The sequence below is a fragment of the Syngnathoides biaculeatus genome, chromosome 3, assembly GCF_019802595.1.
Source record: "Syngnathoides biaculeatus isolate LvHL_M chromosome 3, ASM1980259v1, whole genome shotgun sequence".
In the NCBI taxonomy this organism is placed as follows: Eukaryota; Metazoa; Chordata; class Actinopteri; order Syngnathiformes; family Syngnathidae; genus Syngnathoides; species Syngnathoides biaculeatus.
The window spans coordinates 9,504,387-9,519,479 of record NC_084642.1 but is presented as its reverse complement, the minus strand read 5'-3'; the positions used below and the strand labels follow the sequence as shown (position 1 = coordinate 9,519,479).

Sequence of the window (15,093 nt, the reverse complement as noted above, 5' to 3'; positions counted from 1 at the left end):
TTTTTCTGTGTTGTGTCATACACATACATGTTTATCAATGATTTACAAGTACATCATTTCTTTAACAAATTGAAAAGCGATGTAGAAAGTCTTAAGGTTAGATGATTTTTGTCTTGTAAGTAGCAAGCACTGTGTCACACAAAATTGGACATGCACTGCACAGTCACTGTCTTAACATTAGCAGAAACTTGAGTGAAAATGACATTTTTTTTTTTGCCTCGATTTAACCTTTACTGATTATCATGATCTAGAATGACTGGAAATCCACGCAAATAAAAAATAATGAATAAAAAAATTTATTTTTAACAGTTATTAGCAAGCACTTTGGCATTTTTTTTACAGGCGGTATCACCGTTATCTTTATTACAAGAGTCTACCGTCACCATAATTTAGAACGTGGTATTTTTAAGTCAAATTGCACAGAACGTAAATTTAAATCAGGTGCACCATACAGTAAATATGACCTATCAAGTTGACACACGTGCACCACAGAACCAAACAGTCTAACTTTCAGTAAAGCAGTGGACCTTCAACACTAAACATTCAAGAAAGACTCATGAATTTTATTTTTCTGACAAATTGTGATTTTTTTTTAAATAACACGATTGAGCGTGGAAGGTTTGTAATTTTTTTAGCGCAAAAATATATCTTGTATTCTTTTTAGCAATTTAAATGAGCCCAATTCTTCAAACGATATTGTACATCTCGTGATGTGCTGCCCTGTTGTCGTGGCTCTAAACATGTGTTGAGATTTCCACGAGGGGGCAGCAGCAGCTCTCATGTACCTCGCGCTGTTCCAATTTTGTAGAATTAAATTTTTAGCCATCATCTGTCAAAGTGCTTCGAAGCACACTGTTCATTCAGCATGTTATTAAACTGCCATTAGTCCCCATCTCCCAACCGTAGTTGATATCGACCTTGTTTAACATTTCAAAACTCCTGACTAGTGAAAAAAATATAATGGATTGGTCAGGTACAACGTCACCCGCCACACTGGACTCAGCTTTATAAATGTTTGTGGACATAAAGATTGATGATGTGTCGTTTGACCTCCCTGGACCTTTTTTTTTTTTTTTTTGTCACTGAAGTCTTTCTGAATGAGTGTCTCACCTTTATGGTCGCTCGTGTGTGTGTCCATCCTGTCAAGACTGTCAAGCAGCCCATCGATCTGCGTCTTTATCAGAGTCAGCTCCTTTTTAATCACCTGCAACTCCTCCATGTCCACTGCAGGGACGGAGGAAGCACCGAGATGTGAACCGCATGTACAAAAACAGTAGAACCACTGAGACACTTCATTCTTTACATGTTCATTGATTATACGACTGTTGCTGTGGATTTTTTTCCAAGCCTTTTGGTGTTATGTGCTCTTAGTCACTTATGCCATGACCTTGTTTGGAAACATTGATAGACTATGTTTATATTTCTGAATAAGCTCTAAATCACAACATCAAGTGTGATACTTGATGAAAGATAAATGTGTAAATAATTGATAGTCCAAAAATGGGGAAACACTACCTCTTTAGAGGAAAATGACAATGTTTCTTGTTGGCAGTGACATATGTGGTTGAAATCTAAATGGAAACTAGACATTATTGGGAATTCATACTGAACTTGATATTTTTCTTCATCAAAAAAGTCACTATCCACACCTTTTTTTTTTCATTTCAGGTATCATTCAGAGACACCTGAGGCCATCAGCATTTGAAAACCTGGCTTTTGCAGTTTTTGTAAGCCCTTCCATGTGGCTTGCCAGTTGACATTGCCAATAGAAACTGAAATTTGCCAGCAAGTTTTTCTGCCCCAGACTGCAGTTCAGGGGCAGTTTGAGAAGCTTTACGGGTGCCAATGCGCCAACAAATAATACAATTTCACGGCAGGTTTCGTGAAACAGGGTCACCTCTTGACAAACTGCAGGTGTGGAACGGAAGGCCTGGGTGTTTTCATCAATGGTGGTAGATAGCAGAACATCTACCAAGTGTGGGAGTAGTACGATGGCCGTAAAACGTCTCAAACTGCAGTTGGGGACTGAAAAACATCTTACCGGGCAACAATTTTCCAATGTTTCTAATTGACAAGCTGGAAAAAAACAGCAAACACTTCTTTTTCTTCTTTTCCTTTCCGCTTGTCCCGTTAGGGGTCGCGACAGCGTGTCATCTTTTTCTATCTAAGCGTATCTCGTGCATCTTCCTCTCTAACACCCACAGCCCTCATGTCTTCCCTCACAACCTCCATCAACCTTTTCTTTGGTATTCCTCTCGCTCCTTTGCCTGGGAGCTCCATCCTCAGCACCCTTCTACCAATATACTCACTCTCTCGCCTCTGGACATGTCCAAACCATCGAAGTCTGCTCTCTCGAACCTTGTCTGCAAAACATCCAACTTTAGCTGTCCTTCTAATGAGCTCACTTCAAATCCTATCCAACCTGCTCACTCCCAGCTAGAACCTCAACATCTTTATTTCTCCCACTTCAAGTTCTGCTTCCTGTTGTCTCTTCAGTGCCACCATCTGTAATCCGTACATCGTGGCCGCCCTCACCACTGTTTTATAAACTTTGCCTTTCATCCTAGTGGGGACTCTTCTGTCACATAACACACCAGACACCTTCCGCCCATTTCTTCACTTCCTTACCACACTCACAGTCGCTCTGAATTGTTGACCCCAAGTATTTGATTCGACCCCATGTATTTGAGAAAACTGCAAACCCTAAATTGTCAAATACTGATGGCCTCACATCTGTCTGAATGATACCTGAAATGACAAAAAAATGATGTCTATAGTGACTTTTGGAACACCCTGAACACGCAAAACCCACAATATTACAAGTCCACCAGCACAATATATGTGATCAGATAAATCACATGTATTTAATATTGCACCTTTTGAAAGAGAATGCAATGCTCCAGTTCTACTGGCCTTGTCAGAAAGCAATTAATGTAACAATATCTTTATTCTTGTGATGTAAAACTGCACTTGAAGATTCTGAGAAGAGTTTCTAATAGTTCAGTGACCATAGTTGATTAATATCTACGAACAATGACGTGGCTGGTTAGCGTGCGTTGTTTGATGTCTGATCCGTAACACATCTGTACTACTCACACTTGGCTGTGGTGGAACTCGCAGAGTGGACTCTGGAGCTTTTGGAGTGGGTTTTGTCTCGACTACCTCTGTGCTTGGAGGAGTAAGAAGATGAACGGGATCGTTTGGGCAGACTTGGGCCCTTGGAAGGGAGGGGAGACAGGGAGGCTGGGACACGTTGGTAGTCGTACACCCTGGAATGAAAACATACACACACAAGATCAAATGAACTTGAACCAGATGATTCATTATACGCTACATGTAAAAAAAAAAAAAAAAGTTCATAGTAAAATTAAAAAAACAAAACAAAAAATAAATAATACAAGTTGGACCAACCACAATAATACATTTACCACCAGTTTTGAATTGTAGTGATTGCTAAGGATGAGATGAAAAATATTGAACTACAAGAAAATAATGGATATGACATTTTAAATGAGTTTTTGAAAAATTAATTTAATTAATTGACAGAGCAGTTTATTAATTTTGTAGTTTTTTTATTTCTTATTTTAGTTTATTTTTTTAACTGTTTAGTTTAGTTGTTTATGACAGCACTGCAGGTCTGAGAGGAAGGCGATTCCAGGTATATTGTATGCCATGTGTGCATAATACATCTGACAATAAAAGTACTTGAACTTGAGTAAAGATAACATTTGAATATAATGGAGCACAAGCGAAAGAAAACCAGAGACATTATTCAATAAATCTTTTTTTTTTTTTTTACAAGTCCTGATAATGTCAAGCATGCAGTTAAAAAAAAAACATTTTTTAAAAATATGCATCTTTAATTTCTGTGGTGTTATTTCCATCTGTTAGATTGGTCATGCTCTGGAATTGGCCCTCCCTTGTGGAGGGCTCCATGTCTCTATCTGCACTGTCACTGCAAGTAATTGGTCCTGCCAGCGCCAGTCAATAGCTCACCACCAGGTAAGGGGGTGCCACTGACGCCTCTCTCAGGCCAATTCAATGTGCGGTTACACTAACGCGACTGTCTGTCAACTTGCAATTAAATCACACTCAAAAAGTACATTAATCACTGCATATTCAACATCGTTATATGATTGAAGCCATCTGATCACAACAAAGCTAAGTAAAAATGAACAAATCAAGCTGGAATGGTGCCCTGTACGAGACCCTCCAGTATCAACCTGCAAACACATGGAAACAGACACTGATGAAAATTACACAAGAGTTGATCTTGTGTTTTCTTTCAAATACTGTATTTTGAATAATAACAACAGAATGTAACCATTAAAACATATGAGATGTTTTTCATTCATAAATATGTGTACAGCCAGCATCCAAATCCACTGAATCTGTCACGTCCCATCGGAAACGAGAGTAGGACCCAAATGCAGGAACTCGGAAGACGCAAGGTAGTTCAAGAAGAGACACGTTTATTGTATGCCGAGGTCGGGGATCGAGCAGGCAGTCCGGTGCAGCAGCGGTAGTTGTGACGTCGGGCGACGAGAACAGAAGAGCGGACAGGCAGGAGTCGGTACACGGGGAAACAACGCAGGCAGAAGTGTCAAGGAGTTAGGCTTACAAGGTTGGTCAGAGAACGGACGGAGGTCGGTACACACAGGTTCAGTCAGGAATACGAGAGTGCTGGAACGGGACATAAAGCTCAACGAACTGGCCGGGGACCAGTCGTCACCGGGTCCTACATATACGGGGGATGATCAGGCCGCATGAGGCACAGGTGTGTGCCTCCTAATCAGCGCAGCCGCACAGCTCGTGCTGAAGCGGCAGGATCATGACAGAATCACTGTAAAAATAAATTAATTGACCAAGTTATTACTACCTATATGATAATGCTGACAATTAATGTTAATATTATAATTATTACCCATGCATCCATTTTCTTTGCGGTTATCCTCACGAGGGTCGTGAGGGGTACACCCTGAATTGGCTGCCAGCCAATCGCAGGGCACATAGAGACAAACAGCCGCACTCACAATCACACCATGGGGCAATTTAGTGTCCAATTGAGGTTCCATGTTTTTGGAGTGTGCGGAGGAAACCCACGCAGGCACAGAGAGAACATGCAAACTCCACACAGGCATGTCCGGGATTGAACCCGGGACCTCAGAACTGTGAGGCCAACGCTTTACCAGCTGAGCCACCGTGGCTATAACTATTATGATTATCATATTTTTTTAAAATCTCTAGCTAGCAATGGTGAACGGTGTACAAGTGCCCACTTCATGGTGTGGTCTCCTCCCGCGCTAAATTTATACTATCCGCCCACGTTGGTCTGTTTATAGTTCCGTATAAACGTCTGGACTCAAGCAAATACATTTTTTTCTCATGAAGTATTTGGTGGTCTGCGCTCTGCCACGTCAAAACTGTCAGTGCGTGACTAGTGCACCTCATTTGAAGGGAGTGAGGGGAGCCGCTTTGATTGGTTTCGAAAGAAGTCGGCTGTAAACACATTGACAGGAGTGTGGACCTCCCTTTTTTTTTTAAATGTGCTGGTCCACGGAATTACCAACACTGGTCTAACCACCCCCTGAGTCCCAGTTGCGGCGCACAATTGCAGTGGATTTCCACAGGCCACGAAAAAGGGCCCCAAGAATTAAGACACAGATTAATTCATTCATTGATCAAGAGGCATGTCCCGGGATTTTTGCACATATTATGTGAAAAAGAACGGACTTTCGCTAGCTGTTTGCGAGCAGTGGCCAAAACCAACAACAAGAGGGAGGCAAGCTGTCGAGCTGCGTGCACAAATGCAGGTTTACCGATTGAGCTGTTAGGCAGTCAGTCAGTCACAGCGCGAGAAGTGTTTTCTTTGGTTTTCCACTCTGAAGTCTCTCGGCTGAGCCGAGTGCTCAGACAAACCGTGCTCATCAGCGGCGCGTGCACACACTAGCACAGCCAGACACGCTTCGCTGTGTCACATCGGGATGAAGTGTATTAGGCTGCCAAAAATGTGCGAGATTAGAGGCTTTGAGCATTGTCCATGTGGGGAGACATAGGTACCAAATGGCTCATGGGACTTTAAAGTCCCTCAGAGCAGTTTGCAGGGGCACACAGACAATGTGTTGTTACGCTGGCTCTGAAGTGTCATTCCAGAAAATAGAAGCTCAGAAGATGATTGAGGATTACAACAAAGTGTGTGTGTGTGTGTATGTGTGTGAGTGTGTTTTGTCTCCATGGATTAGACCCCATTGGAAAGCAACTTTGTCAACTCGAGCGGTTTATCATTGTGTCAGAACCTTTCCTTCATGTTGCCACAAGGTGATACCGGACAACACCAGTTACCTCACTCTGTGTCACACATTGATGGGTACTCAGAAGAAACACTGGTGCACAAGTGCAAACGCCTGCAGTTTTTGCTGCGCTTGCATGTAAAAATGTGCATACACAGTTGGTACACAAACACACGCGCACACACTCGGCTGTCACTTATGGTAGCCAGCAGCGTGGGGTAATCATGCACTGTGTTAAAACAAATTGAAAATCAGTGGCAAGTGTTGCCCCCCTGAGCAAAGGCAAGAAAATGCAGAGCAAGGAAAACAGCATCGAGGAAAGCATGACAGTTAATAGACAAAGCGACAAAGCGTCAATGTGTGTGTTTGTACGTGTAAGCCTTGGGGATGTGTGAAGGTCCCTGAGCAATTTTGCTCTTGGACCAATAATGCAAAGTCACTTGGAGCTGCAGTCTTTCAAACTACAGTAAGTGCCACGCTGCAAACTGATGTGCACTAACGTGGACTTTATTAGCAAAAGCTAGCAATCGGCAACAAGCAATAGCGGGGGTAGACGAGTTGTATGTTTGATATAAATCGGACAGTTCAATGATTTGCCACATTATTAGGAATACATGCATAATGAGAAACAAAATAAGAGCAACATTCAGAATTCACAATATTGCTAAATTTGTATTCCCACTGAGAGGCAATTGTGGTTGTTATTATTGTGTGTAGTTTTCATTGTGTACAATTCTAAAGACATCAATGTTAGATTTATTACATCCAAATTGTCCGTAGGTGCACATGATTATTTGTCTCTATTTGCTCCGTGATTGAAAACCAGTCCAGTGTGTACCCTAACCTCTCACCCAAAGTCAGTTGTGATCAGCTGCAGCCCACCCACCACCCTGAATAGGACAAGGTATGGAAAACGGATGAACGGATTTTAAGTTTTGTCTAGTCTTGACCAGATGCAGATTTTATATTTTTCCAATCAAATAACTCAACAAAGGGGGGAAACAAGACAATTACTGCGATCCATCCATCAATTTTCTTAGCTGCTTATCCTAACAAGGGTCACGAGGAGTGCTGGAGCATAACCCGCCGGGCAGGAGGCGGTGCACACCCTGAACTGGTTGCCGGCCAATTGGAGGGCACATGGAGACAGACAACAGTCGCACTCACAACCACACCTTGGGGAAATTTAGAGTGTCCAATTAATGTTGCATGTTTTTGGAATGTGGGAGGAAACTGGAGTGGCCGCGGAAAACCCACGCAGGCATGGGGAGAACATGTAAACGCCACACAAGCGGGGCCGGGATTAAACCCCGATCGTCAGAACTGTGAGGCCAATGCAAGACAATTACTTACAATAATAACCAAGAGTGGTTGCTTCCACATTTGAATTACCATGTCACCCGCAAAGGTTGAATCAAGGCAACTGAGATTTTTTTTTTTCCACTATTGTTGAATTTGTTGTGTTTTTTATCACACTTTCCAAAAACTTGAGAAAAATGACTAGGGCAATTACACAATGAGGCTCATGATTTTGTACACTCATAAACACGTGCAGGTTGAGTTGACTGACAACTAATGGGGCATCCATGAATAAAACATGGACAAGGTTGCGAAACAAATCAGGGAGGAAGACTCTTATGACTCTTTAGCACACACAAACACACAGAGTGTACATTGAGTCAGGTGTGAGGCCTGCTTCCTACCAGTACCTGTCATAGTAGTCCTCATAGCTGTCATCCAGGTCCAGCTCGGTGCTGCAAAATGGAGACAAACAGGAGAGGGTAGGGAAGGGTTAGTAAAGTACTTGTCAAAACTACACGTCATGCTCCCGGGATGTCAACATGCTGCAGTTGCAGCGTACAATCACTTCATCTGGAAAGATTACAGTGTTCATGATCTCCAGCCGAGAGTAAAAAAAAAAAAAAAAGAGCGTTGGATTTGTTCTGCTGCAGCATCCAAGGTGAAAAATCCATATATATTGTAGCGCCGAGTGAACGCATCACCTCCTGGTGTAATGAGGGAAACTCAGAGGCAGAGAGAAAAGTGACACTAAACCTGAGTGAGATTATATTACGGCGTGTCAGACCTCAGCATTCCTCCCTAATGCACGCACACATTGCTGCTAATAATCCCCCATGTCGCTACCCCACTGACACTCATTGTCCTTTCATTCAAATGGGGCGCTTTCATCTGTAATAATTCATTCCCACCTTCATCCTTCTCTATTACTCATTGGTTAAATTTTTCAATCCCTTTTCAATCCATTTGTAGGATTTATCCATGCAGTAAACTCGAATGCAGACCTCCAACAAAGCTGAAAAATCATAAATTGGATCAGCTCTGAACTGTGCACTGCACTGTGTCTGCCTGTTTTGTCAGTCACCAGTAACTTTTTTTTCGGCTCAGGGACCGCTTTTTGTACCTTAAGCGGGTGTTCAAAAATTACAATGCATTCTGCATAGTAAAACGTTGGAAGTGTGAAATTTTTATCAGTCACCAAGACATGAAAATTTGACGGTATTGACCAAATTCCCATCAAAACAGGTTTGTTTTATTACCGTGAGTTATGGCCTACAAGCCGCGACTTTTTTTCACACGCTTTCAACCCTGCGGTTTATGCGGTGATGCAGCTAATTTGTGCATTTTTTCTAACGGCCGCAAGGGAGAGGGCGAGCGGAATAGGTAAGAATGAGACCGGTGGAATATATGTGCAGAGGAAGTGACTTTTACCGGCCCTGTTAGCGCTGCGCTAGCGTGTTGCTGCTGTGTTACTAGCGTGTCTCAGTGATACTTACCGGTAAGTTTTATTTTAACTGGCCCTGTTAGCATTACCGCTAGCTTTAGTGCAGCACTGGCATGAGCACTTGCGTTAGCGCTAGCGTTTAACTCTTTCTGTGTGCTGTCTTTCTTTGTAAATAGTTTATGTTTCAATGTGGATTAATGTAGACTTGCGGCTTTTACACAGCTGTGGCGTACGTATGTACCAAATGGTATTTCCTTTACAAATGTACTCGGTGAGACTTATAACCAGGTGCGCTCTGTAGGCCGGGAATTACGGTATTCTTAAAACGTGAAAGTTAAAAAATCCCAGTGTGTCATTTCTTGTCATGATCTCCAATAAGTGTACTGGTTTGAATTCTGAAATGTGTATCTGTAAGGGTCATTTTTTTCCATACACTGACAAGGAATATGTAGAGGGCAAAGCTGCATGATTCAGTCACAAAATTTCCATGTCATAATTTCCAAAGTGTTAAAAAGAATTCCTTCACACAGCCAAACAAACCAACAAACATGTCAAAACCACTTTGATTTTTTTTCCCTATGCAAGACATAACCTTTTCAAGTTCTCACTTCACATTTAGCTACAAGTTTAGGAATAAGGTTTTAAGTTGGTATGAAACCGGAGATGAACCATATACTGTAGAAACAGGACGTTGACAAAGGAGATAGATGAGATTCATTTCAGTGTTGATGGAACCAGGTAAAAATGAAATCAGTCTGGAATGTACATATCGGAATTTCCGGCCTACAAGCCCTGACTTTTTTCACACGCTTTTCAACCCTTCGGTTTATGCGGTGATGCGGCTAATTTGTGCATTTTTTTCTAACGGCCACAAGGGGGCACTTGAGTGGAAAAGGTAAGAATGAGACGGGTGGAATATATGTGCCGAGGAAGTGACTTTTACCAGCCCTGTTAGCGCTGTGCTTGCATGTTGCTGGTGTGCTACTGGCGTGTCTCAGGGATTTACCGGTAAGTTTTATTTCAACCAGCCCTGTTCGAGTTAGCGATAGCTTTTACGCCAATGCTAACATTAAACTCTTTCTGTGTACCATCTTTCTTTGTATCTTGTGTTCCAATGTGGGTTTCAATGTGGGCACTTGCGGCTTTTACACAGCTGCAGTGTATGTATGTATCAAATGGTATTTCCTTTACAAATGTACTCGCTGAGGCTTGCAACCAGGCGCACTCTGTAGGCCGGGAATTATGGTAAATGGGTGGCATAATGTGCAAAAACTGGTTATAATTCTACACGAAGCAAGCCTTGAGTACTTATCAGTGTGAGTGACAATCTCTTTAAATGAGCCTGTCCCATAATTGACAGGTGATCAGTCCAGTGTGTATCCCACCTCTGACCCAAAGTCTACTGGGACGGGCTCCAGCTTTTCCTTGATTCTGACTAGGATAAGCAGTCGATAATGGACGGATGTAAACCGTGATTAAATATTCCGGGCACCTGTCACGCTTTGGTGGAATGTGTTAGCAGCGCCACACGTCCCGATGCTAACACATGCACCGACAGCCAATTGGTGAAATTGTGTTGTTTTTGCAGGGTGTTTTAACATATTTCGGGAAAGTAACACGCTCCCAGTTCGTACCATCTGCTCTGGGGTAGGTCGGGGAAGCGGACCGCTCGGCGGAAGACAACTAAAGATGTCATTTTTATTACTAGAATAAGAAGGGCATGCCGTCACAATTACACTTGCGCTTTCATGTTGGAAACATCCTTGTTGTGCTCATGTGCATCTGAACCCATTTTGGATTGGACTTTAATTATATTTTCTACTCACAGTGGCACTTGTCTGTCTCGCACCAGATGGCTTCCTAAGCTCAGGAGACAGACAGCCACAAAATAATTCATAATGAGAGCTTGTGGTGATGCTGTGCACTTGCCAACATAAAGACCGTGTCATGCTGTTTGAGATGGAAGTCTACAAACGGGTTCTGTTCCAACAAGAATGGCCATCATTAAGACACACAGTAGAAGTAGTACTAGATTCCGCACTTCCTACTTAAGTGGCTAGTGAAAAATCCACCGCCTCACAAAAAAAAATCCATCCATCCATTTTCTTAGCTGCTTATCCTCACAAGGGTCACGGTGTGCTGGAGCCTATCCCAGCTGTCAACGGGCAGGAGGTGGGGTACACCCTGAACTGTTTGCCAGCCAATCGCAGGGCACATAGAGACAAACAGTCGCACTCACAATCACACCTAGGGACAATTTTTTTAGAGTGTCCAATTAATGTTGCATGTTTTTAGGATGTGGGAGGAAACTGGAGTGCCCGGAGAAACCCCACGCAGGCACGGGGAGAACATGCAAACTCCACACTGGCGGGTTGGGATTGAACCCGGGACCTCAGAACTGTGAACCCAATGCTTTCCAGCTGATCGACCGTACCGCCCCCACAAAAATAATAAAAATAAAAAAAATCTGACTCAGTTCATAAGCAAAAAACAGACAGAGAAGCTAAAAATTTGACTCAAGCAGAATTACTATTGCTTTAAAATAATAAAGTTGTGCACAATACTGTAGAAAGTTCAATGAAACAAGAGTAAATTTCTTACAAGGATACTAAAAGTAAAAGTGAAAAATATATTGAATTTAAATAATTATGCAAGTACAATTGATCCCAAAATTTACTTCAGTCCATGTAAAACAAATGATTAAATGTAGCACGTTGCTACCTGTCACTGGCCACAAGTAGCAAATTGCTAACATTCTACTCCAGACTCATTTGTAGCAAAAACCTGCAAAACAAATGAAGGACAGGACTTTTGGTGTTTTCTTTTCACATTTCATCTCACAAAAATGCGATGTTTGGAGGGTCTGGTGCTTTTTTAACCTGACTATCGAAATGAGATAAGTGGGCTCATTCAAAGACAATTTCTCTAGATTTCTGCGACAATGTAGTTTTTCCTAGTGTTGATGCAACACACGTCTTTCTTTAGTTTGGGTAGAGCTGCCGCTCAGGTTACTGCAGTATTAACATGTAGTATGTACATATCCACGATGACATGAGTGCTGCTGCTACCACAATTAACATTTAAAACTGTCTAATGGTGACATGACCAGTGACTGAGAAACCAACTGATTTTGTAGTCAGAGCACGCATGAAAGCGCAACTAACCCAAGTCACACGTTTTAGAAGAAAAATACAAAAATCCGACAAGCATTTCACAGAATTCGTCTGCTACAGAATGGAAAAAGAAAGATAAGGTCATACAAGCATGGATTTAAATTCTTGCCTGGTTTCAAAAGAGTGGATTTATGTGGGGGTGGGGGGGTGGGGTGTGTCCCCCCCAAAAAAGAGGGAAAATCATGATCTTTACCTTTATCAATAATAAACAGAAGTTTAGCCCATGTGGTCTGATCTGTACAATGCCTTGTTGAAGCTGTTCTGTACTTTTTGGAAAATCACGCGACACAAGCAAAGAAAGCAACATTGTGAGCCCTTTTGAAGAAGAAATAACATCTTTTTGTCAAATCAGCCTCTGGTAAATCAGAAAATAACATGAAATTGCAAAAAAAAAAAAAAAAAAAAAACACTCTCTGAGAGGGACTAAGCTACTCTTTCAGCTCAACTTTAATATCGTATTTTGCTGTATTAGTTTCCCTTCATATCTGTCGTAATAATCCATTTTGTCATGATCAATGCAAATGTGGTTTTTTTTAGGGGGCGGGTACATCTTGTTTTAAAAATGGCACAGACATTACTACTCTCACTAAAGTATGTTTAATTTGCTTCATTAGATTAATTGTCATATAAAAACCTTACAGTACATTGTGTAGTACAGTGTGTTTCATTTTTTCTGGTTGTGCTCTGTCACCATTACTTAATAATGTGATATTAATTAGTGCTCAGCCGTCAACAATGTCTCCCTAAATAATGGCAAATTATCTGCCGTATATCACCCGACTGACACAAATGATTAGGCTACTTAACTAACATCGTTAGATGTGCAACCCTGATTATTAAATAAGAAATATGCGAGGATGCGTCACAAATCTGAGGTCGATACAACATGTTAGTGGGGCAGAATAATGACGTGACAACCAACAAGTGTTTTCGTGGAATTCAATGAAGACAAATTCATCGCGGTTAGCCTATTTAGAATGTAATTACAACTCAAGTGAGCACTTTAGCGTCTGGTCTGGTTCGATGTGTGCACGCGTGTGCGAGAGAGGCAGACAGAGAGAGAGAGAGATGGACGCAGGGTCACTAAAGGCTAATTAATTTCTTTTCATAATTTCTCAAGTGCCAGAGCAATCCATTATACGGTTGGCTATAAATCATCTGCCTGTGTGTGTGCATGTACGTGCATGTGCATCTCCACGCTGAAAGCTCAAAACCACCTGAGTCACAGAAGCTAAATCTGTAAAAAATAGTTTTCGATTGTTGATGCAATTTCCATCTGTTTGAGCGTTTACGTTAACTGTGATTAACTATTACCAAAATGAATCAAAGTTACACACAATTATACAAATATTATTAAGACTGCAAACTTTGGAGTTACATTAACACCTTGCTATTGCTGTTGATTGCAATATACTCACCTGAGGGTAAAAGTAACCCCACACCCAGCCACACACACAAAAAAAAAGCTTAGAATACGCTTAAAAACAAGGCAAAATGTAAGGTGCCCCGAGGTTACGAACAACATAGCCCAGTGATTCCCATCTGGTGGGTGGGTGTGTCGCCAAACGCGGCTCACACACAGCAAGTGAATAAATGACATGAATTCCTATTCAGATTTTTCCCAAGAATTACAGAAGTGTACTAAATTCCTACACAGTAAATAGTGTAGTAAGAAAGTGACAAGAAATGTTACTTCTTTCTTTTCTTGCCACTAGTTTATCCATCCATCTGTTATCCAAGCCGGTTATCCTCACAACGGTCACGGGAGAACCGGAGCCTATCCCAGCTAGCTTCAGGGCGAAAGGCAGACTACACCCTGAACTGGTCGCCAACCAGTCGCAGGGCAGATATCAACACCATCACTGAGCAGGAATTGATCCCACGCTGTCTGCACCAAAGGCAGGGGTGTGTACCACTACACCATCAGTGACTTACGGGTGCCAGACGTGGAAAAACATGATGCAGATGCGTAAAAATATGCCATTGGTGGAACATCAAACTCATTTGAAATGACAATAAAAAAATAATACACAATAATTATGTTTTCTGTGGTTATTTTTTAGAAAAACACAAATATTTATTCTTTACTTCTATGAATGTGGGTCGCGACTTTGCCATGATGGGAAAATGTGAGTCTTAGTTAACCACGATGTAAATGTAATACTGTTAAAAACAAACAAAAATGAATAAAGGTTGTATACAGTATACAGTATGGAGTAATTAAACCACATCCTTAATGCAAGCCAACTTCTGATCTCTTCATCCATCCACCATTTTCTTAGCCACTTATCCTCACAAGGGTAGTGCTGGAGCCTATCCCAGCTGTCAACGGGCAGGAGGCGGGGTACACCCTGAACTGGTTGCCAGCCAATCGCAGGGCACATCGAGACAAACAGCCGCACTCACAATCACACCTACGTACAATTTGGAGTCTCCAATTAATGTTGCATGTTTTTGGGATGTGGGAGGAAATTGGAGTGCCTGGAGAAAACCCCACGCAGATACGGAGAGAACATGCAAACTCGACAGGCAGGCCCGGGATTGAACCCAGGACCTCAGAACTGTGACGCTTTACCAGCTGATCCACTGTGTAGTGGTACACACGCCTGACTTTGGTGTGGGCAGCGTGGGATTGATTCCTGCTCAGTGATGGTGTTGAACCAGTTCAGGGTGTAGTCTGTCTTTCGTCCAAAGCTAGCTGGGATAGTCTCTGGCGCTCCCGTGAGCCTTGTGAGGATAAGCGGCTTGGATAATGGAATGGATGGATAACACATTGACTACCATGGATGTTTGCATTTGTCAATAGGAATCTAACTATTTGCTGTCAACACTGTTTCTACTTAACTATGTTTCTCACTGGGAAGACGTGGAAGAGGGTTTTTCCCAG

At 42.0% G+C, this 15,093-nt stretch overlaps 1 protein-coding gene across 11 annotated transcripts in view; it reads right to left on the bottom strand.

Annotated features, from left to right (window-relative positions):
* The window catches only part of si:dkey-234i14.2 (RNA-binding Raly-like protein), a 64,342-nt gene that overhangs the window by 3,312 nt on the left and 45,937 nt on the right, over positions 1-15,093 (bottom strand). For all 11 annotated transcript variants that reach the window (XM_061814173.1, XM_061814170.1, XM_061814167.1 and 8 more), the window contains 3 exons: positions 8,000-8,044; positions 3,097-3,269; positions 1,111-1,224 (listed from right to left, as the gene is read on the bottom strand). In XM_061814173.1, coding sequence (XP_061670157.1) covers positions 1,111-1,224; positions 3,097-3,269; positions 8,000-8,044 — 332 coding nt within the window. The remainder of the gene's footprint in view (positions 1-1,110; positions 1,225-3,096; positions 3,270-7,999; positions 8,045-15,093) is intronic.